At 33.3% G+C, this 7,469-nt stretch overlaps 1 protein-coding gene across 1 annotated transcript; it reads right to left on the bottom strand.

Annotated features, from left to right (window-relative positions):
• Window positions 1-1,666: 1,666 nt before the first annotated feature.
• On the bottom strand, window positions 1,667-4,634 carry LOC109789131 (transcription factor bHLH57). The gene is made up of 4 exons (XM_020348015.3): window positions 4,184-4,634; window positions 3,237-3,827; window positions 2,478-2,882; window positions 1,667-2,145 (listed from the first exon to the last, which is right to left on the bottom strand). Exons 1-4 carry the CDS (start codon window positions 4,211-4,213, stop codon window positions 2,062-2,064), a joined length of 1,110 nt encoding a protein of 369 aa, XP_020203604.1. The 5' UTR covers window positions 4,214-4,634; the 3' UTR covers window positions 1,667-2,061.
• Window positions 4,635-7,469: the final 2,835 nt, after the last annotated feature.

Here is a 7,469-nt window from a genome sequence, read left to right on the forward strand (position 1 = left end):
TACTCACTTTTTCATTAATCGATGTAAGCTCTAATTGTATATAATTAATAGACATACATTTAAATATGTCATGCCTGAATTTTAAGAAAGTGATTTCAAATTTTGTTATCAATATAAAGATTTTATTAATAAATATTCTTTAAAAACGTGAGTTTGAATCCTAGTTAATGCAAAGACTTTGTAGATGAATAATATATAATAACTATAATATGTATTTCCTAAATTTTGAGACTTGGTTAATTTTTATTCGTCAATAAATATTTCAATGATGATAATATGGTTGAAACTCGTTCGGGCTCAAATATTTGGAAGATGATATTAGGTTTTGGATAACTTTGATTAGCTTTAGGAACTCTATTTAACAATTATTTTTAAGAAGAATATTGGAGAGAGACAAATGTATTATATAATAATTATACTTTTACTTTTGGGAGAGACAAATAAAGTATATTATAATGATAATATAATGTTTGAGGCAGGGACAGGGTGTGGGGCTGTGGCCCTGTGGGATTGGGACTGGCCCTTCATGATTATGTTGACTTCACCCCTACCCTTACCCTTCACAGTTCACACTACACAGCTTTTCGTCAAACCCTTTTCACCATAGGGAATTTTCCTTTTCATTTTCCTTTTCCACCACGTCACTCTCCTATTTTGCCTTTTTCTCTCCTTGCCCTTCCAATGATGCTATTGCACCAACCATTTCCAAGCTAAAAGTCCATTTTCAAACCTGACACTCGTCTCAAGGAGGGTGCCCCCTTCTGTCTCACCTCATATGCCTCCCTTCTGTTACTTCATTCTCAACTTCGTTAATATCAATTCCAAGAAACACAGAAAATACAAACATGTAGTGCCATTGCCATTGTCGTGAAACCATCGCATTGTACTAATGGTTTTAAAAATCAAAATAAAATTCTTCCATTTTTAAAAGAATGTGTGTAGGGAGCACCATGATTACCATGTGGTCCTTCTCTCATGCTACATTATGATGTATGTCAACTATCATTAATTACAAATAAGACAATAAGTTTGAATTTGAAAAATTAGAGATTAATTTTAGAATATCATTTTATATAAGCTTTATTTACAGGTAAGAGACATATCGTTATCAGCTATGTCTAAATCATAGGTAGCATAAGTATGATATTATTTCTATAGACCTCCTAGTGTACATTCTGTCTTTTCAAGGCGAATATCGCGATAGCATACTAGCATATTCACATTATAACTTTCACAACTACTATCAGAATAGTTTTACATTTAGTTTTTTTTTTTTTTTTTTTTTTTTAAACTTTTATCTATACTTCTATACATAAACACATAATACAAAAGTTCACCGCCATTTTTGTCCTGTGTAACTAATATCATACCACTTTTTTACATGTGGCTTACAAAATAATTTAATATTTACTTGTTAACGCAGAACACATTATTCGATTAACTGAACTAATTTGCAATTCAATTTATCTATGGTTGCAATTTGGTTATTTCCTTGAGAACCGTTGCTACTTTATATGGTTGATTTAATTATTCAATTATATTGTTAGAAATGATGGTGCCGAGAACTCGAGGAGGCCGAAAAGAAGGCATCAGAAAGTGAGCATAAACATATATACTATATAATATGAGACATCTTTTATAGTATACGGCCATCACGCAAAGTCAATATAAAAAGAGAAGCATCATTCTCCTCCTTGTAAATTGTAATGATGAGAACTCCAACATTTTCAAAAGTGGGTCCTTCCTCTATGGGCCCTACCCTCTTGTACCATACCACAATCCATCAATCTCAAAGCACCAAAGAAACAAATTAACATGCAACACCATGTATTATACAACAACAGTAGCATCATTTTAATTAAATTAACACAAGAGAGCAAATGTCACATGCCTTATATATCCTCATCTCATGCAGTACCATCTATTATCTCTGAGCTACCTAACATCATACATCTCATATTGATATGTAGACAAGAAATGGGTTCCCTGTGTTCCCCGTTCCTTGCAATGATTCGTCCTTTATTCCTCTGCTACCACTCCCTAAGATTGGAGCTAGTGGTCTTAGCTTCCATTAATGTAGCTGAATATTTGATGAACCGCTTCTGCAATGTCACTTGCTGAACATAGCTTACAGTCTTCTTCAATCTGCATTATTACCACACCACACCACGCCAAACCAAAGTCAATTATTTATCACCAAAAATTGAAAAAGAAAAAGTGTAGTGATAGTCGTAGTACAGCACTATAGCACAAGGAATATACTAATGTTATATGAATAATAATAGTAATAATTTACTAAAAGAAAATTCCCTCCATAATTATAATTATAATGATAGACAATGTTGGAAATAGGGAAGGCAGGTTTTGCTTAGATTGCAAGTCAGAGAAGAATAGTACACTGACTTGATTCCACTTTGTAGAGTTGACCATATTAAAAAAAAAACACACACAATTGTGGTGAAAAGACATAGTAATACCTTGAGATTGAGGGAGTAAAGGACAGAAGTGTCTGAGGATGTGATGTTGAGGTGCAGAATGGTTAGCCTAAGGTCCTCCAAAGCAACAATGACTTTTATCAATTGCCCTGGCCTCCTTCGGCACTCAATTTTCAAGTTCACATGGGTTTGAATCAAGGTCACCTTTATGTCTGCAGCCTCTGACTTGTTTTCTGCCTTAACCTCATCTCCACAGTTCATTTCCTCACTCGATGATGACCTCACTCCATATCCATGTGGTGATAATAATGATGATGGTTGTGAAGAAGAACCACCACCACCCTCTTCATTCTTTCTCATCCTTTTTTGTGCCTCCAGGGACTGAAGCAACTGCTCCAATTCCTTCACAAAATCTATTGCACCCCCAATTATTGAGGCTTGGTCACCCTACCCCATGAACAACATCAATATCAATAAAAAGGATAAAAAACAAAAACAATTTTTTAGCATCCGACACTGCAAAAGATTGGATTTTTAGCACGGATAAAGCAAGGGAAGAGACTCTGAGATGGTAAAAACCCACTTGCATACTAACTACATACAGGTTTTAGGGGTTTTTGTTGCTATTTATCAATTTATCAATTAAAGTTGAAGTTTCACCCAATTCTAATTTACACAAAAAAAAACTCATGAAATTCCATCTAAGTTTTGTATTTTGAGGAAATGGGTTTGACAATTGGCCTCCAAGTTTTTTCTTAAAAAAAAAGATTGCATTTTTTCATATAATGCATAGTTGCATACCCTTTGAATATATGAAGGGGGCATGAGGGACCTTAGGACAGTGAGGTGGTCATTCATTTGGCGTCGCCGGTTGCGTTCGACAGCAATGTGTGTCATGCGTTGGTTCTCCACATCTTCCTTGTTCTTGCTTGGCCTTGTTCTTTTTCTCTTTCTCCTTTCCCTTATGGCTGCAGGCTGAGATTTGGGGCATGATTGTGCCGTTTTGTGGTGTTGTTCCTGGTTGCACTCATAGCTCACTTTCTCAACACATGAAACTGAAAGAGGGTGTTGGAGCTCATTGCTTTCTGACTTCACTGGTGACTGCATCTCCAACATGTCATGTGTCACACAACTCTCTAGCTCCAATGCTGCTTCCATTCTCGGAATGCATGCTAAACCCTCCCATGGTTTCTTGAGGTGCTGAAGCCTCAGGAGCGTTTGAAAGTTTGGCTCTTTGAGAGGGAAAATCTGTGGGGATTCCACACTCTGAAGCATCTGAAGGAATGGCATGTTGTCCTCTAAGCTTGATATCAGAAGTTGCTCTTCCTCCTCAAGTCTCAAGCCTTCTGCGTCCACCAGAACTTGGTCCAAACCCAAGTGATCTCCGAAAAACTGCAAGAAAAGGAATTTAGTACAAGGAATGAGAAAGAAATAATGAGAAGGGAAAGTGAGGTATTGGTTGGATTTCACTTTCACAACCAACTTAGTTCAAAAGAAGGAGGGAATATATGGTTCCATTAATGGGGTTAGGGTTGGGTCAGAATGGAGAAAAGGGCAAGTGTCTATGCAGTAATAAAGAGGAATGTGAACAACGGGGGGCAGATAGATGCACATTGAGGAAAATAATAGCACAATGCATTTAATGCAAACGTTTTGAGGAGTAAATGCAGTACTTTTCTTGGTTCTAGAAATGGGGTTGAAAGAAAAGGAAAAGGAAGAAGCAAGAAAGTATAAAATAGTAAACATACACATGAATTGAGGGGTCTCTCCATGAGCATGAAAGCTGAGCAGTGATGAAATGGTGTTAATTAAATGGTTTCTTTCTTACTTAGAGGGTGACCAACATTCCGTATGGTAGTGATACTAAGAAAAGAATGGTAATAAATGTAACCCGGAAGAAGCAGAAGGAGACCCCATATGAGTAGTAACAGTAGCACCCTCCAAATATATTCCCTAGTGTGTTGTGATGGCTTTGGTAGTCTCTTATATAGAATAGCAATAAATGCTGTGCTTGGAACAAGGCTCAGGTCACACAACAGTAGTGGAGACTAGAGAGGGATATGGTAAGAAATGAAAGGTGGAAAGTTGCCAACTGGGGTTATAAGAGATATGCATTTGAAAGTGTGTTATGTTGTTAATGTGAGAGTGTGTTACTTTACTTAGTTGTGTTGTCTGGTTTACGAGGTCCCAAGCATTATTGACCAGCAGCGGGGACAGACACTTGTGGGACTCTTCATTTCTCTCTCATATGAAGGAGGGAAATTGGAAAGTACGGCAAGGAAGGGAAGCCTTTGTGTTTTAATAATTAAAAATCAATGGAAAGGCTTTCTGTGGATTGTGTGGTCTGCATGATGTTTGATGGATCATTTCCCATTTCCTATTCAGGCTAGTTTAGTTACAGATAAGAACAAAATTGCATAACCTACGTAATGTTTAGTGAATCAATCATGTGGGATTATTAATTCGGCATTATCTGAATTCATATTTGTTGGTTAATATACAACTTTATCTTCTGTTTTGTTTTTCAATTATTTTTTTTTATTAATTCATCTCGACTAAACAACTCTAACTTTTATGGTTTTCTTTGATTTATAACAAAAAAATAATTTGTTTAGTTGTTTAATAGCCTAATCAATATGAGACATAATATACTGTAATTATAAAAGTGATAAATTTTAATTTTTATTATTCTTCTTTTAAGTTGAAAAGAACCAATTTTAATATGGGTCTCACAGATTTTAATAAAAAAATAGTTTTGGATTATTGAAACTTATGGTTACTTTATGCTATGTAAAAAAATTTAAGAGTTGATCTTTATCCAAAGGATATGGCTTCTTTGCCCTGCAGCTGTTCAAGTAGTCAATTTATACTGCGTATGGAGGGAGAGCAAGTACGAAGGTAAAGCCTCTTTCTTGTTCATGTACGGCAATGCATCATAACACTGTCAATTGCAATGCCTATTCGGTTTTGATGCATATTATAATTTATGTTACTCCAACTAGATTCATCATAACCTTCTCGTTAAAACTATACTAATCATAGTAATTAACTAAAAGCAAGTTTAGAAATTGTTTGTTAGATTGTGTTTAGCTTATTGTTTAGAAATTGTTTGTTGGAATGTGTTTAGTTTATTGTTAACCAAAATGTTGAATTCTTTGAAAAGAATAGCCGGAAAAGTATTTCACATACATTAGTAAATATTATATTTTTAAATTTTTGACAAGCATCATTTTATTATTAATTTGGAGGATGATTCGGGCATTTTTTTCTTCTGAATATAACATCACTTTATTTGTTTCTAAACGTCCGTTTAACAAAAAAAGTTACGAATTGTTACTTCTATTGTTAGTGTATAGGAAAGAAGAAATATTCGTTTGTATATGTGTAAATAGGTTTCTAAAAATGCTCTTAATTGTTGTTTGTCTCTCTTTGTCAAGAAGATACAATCACTGAATCACATACATATAACTTGAGTTGCTTATTTAGAGATAACTTTTTTCTAGTTAAGAAAATGAAATTAATTGATGTTTACATTCATGTTGATTGGTCAAATAATAAGAATAAGTCTATTGATTGAAGTTAGTTAAATACATGAAGATTTTAAGTTTGATATTAATAAAAAAAATGTTTAACCAATCAAAACTTCACATGTAGGATTCTAAAGTGTATTTGGTAGAGTGCAAGAGAAAAAAAGAAGGTGAAAAGTGACTTTTAGAGTGTATTTGATAGTATGAAAGTGTGGGTAAGTTTTTGGTGAGTTTTACATAGATTTGTTTTCTCAAGAATGAAAAAATTTGCGTGAAAGTTATTTTAAGTTACAAATTTATCTTCCTTCACCAATTGAAAGTGCTTGTAGAACTAAAAGGCAAATATGTAATTTAATTTATAATATTAATTAAGTTTTTATTTAATCAAATATAAACTAATTTTTTTTTTTCTATTTCTCTCTTACTTTTCTCTTATCAACTAATTTTAATTTTCAGTCAATATCTTACTTGATTTTATTTTTTATTTATTTCTCTTCTCTAACATAAGTTAAATGAATTCTCATTAGATTTATTTTTGTTGCTTATAGTTTTTTTTTGAGTTTTCAGCATTGTTGTGACTCTAGAAAAAGGGATTTGTTTGATTAAAACTTTTCACAATTTACAATACCGTTCTTCTTGTTTCATACTGTTCTTCTTATCCGATTTTATAAGTCGAACCTAAATAAATGATAAAATTTTGAACTGAAGCTCATGCCAGCAGTCAGGCTTTTTGTTTAGCATTCATTATGTCTCCACCTAATTTTATTTATATTTTTGGTTACCATAATTTTTTAAATATGTAAATACAAAATTATTAATTATTATTTTTCCATAAAAAACGAACTTTAAGTTCTATTTGAATTCAATCCAAAGTTGCTTTGGAGATAATTAACTTATTCTTTGTGTCACTTCAATTATCTTCGCGGATGAAATTAATTAAGGATAATAGAACAAAACAGATTATTGACTTTGTTTTATGTAGGCATTGTGACTAATAATTGGTATTGGGAAACATGTAGGACTACCTTATCATTTACATATGATGAACTTATATCAGAAGATGGTTAAGTTTCCAAGTTGAAACTTTAGAGTGATGATAAGATAGAAAAAGTGTGGAGGGTAGCTAACACAGTAGATTTGGATAACATGGTAATAACCACGTATCTGATGTGTAGAAAATGGCACAACAATAGTTGGCCTCAAAAGCTACACACATTATCCAGTTGGGTCTTGTGATGTTGCACAAAATCAAATCCCCAGTTTGCATATATAATAAAGACAGTGCATGTGCATGAAAAATCCAATGAATATGTCATGTTTGATGTTTCTTACTTTCCATGCTATCACGCGGATGAAGAATTCTGTCGTATAAGGCGATTTTCACTTTCTTCTTTTTCCTTTTCTATCGCTAATATACACCACTCGTAGTCATTTTATTTGTTTACTTTAGCATTTAATCTATGATAAGCATAAAACATATTTAGTTATTTACTTATATATATTGTTT

Source organism: Cajanus cajan, chromosome 5, assembly GCF_000230855.2.
Source record: "Cajanus cajan strain Asha chromosome 5, NIPB_CcT2T_4, whole genome shotgun sequence".
NCBI classification, from domain to species: Eukaryota; Viridiplantae; Streptophyta; class Magnoliopsida; order Fabales; family Fabaceae; genus Cajanus; species Cajanus cajan.

Excerpts from the sequence above, each read along its gene's own strand:
- LOC109789131 (XM_020348015.3), bottom strand. The coding sequence starts at position 4,213 with ATGCTCATGGAGAGACCCCTCAATTCATGT. Across the intron at positions 2,883-3,236 it reads CCCCTTCATATATTCAAAGG|GGTGACCAAGCCTCAATAAT; the intron begins GTATGCAACTAT and ends TTCATGGGGTAG. Across the intron at positions 2,146-2,477 it reads TTTACTCCCTCAATCTCAAG|ATTGAAGAAGACTGTAAGCT; the intron begins GTATTACTATGT and ends GTAATAATGCAG.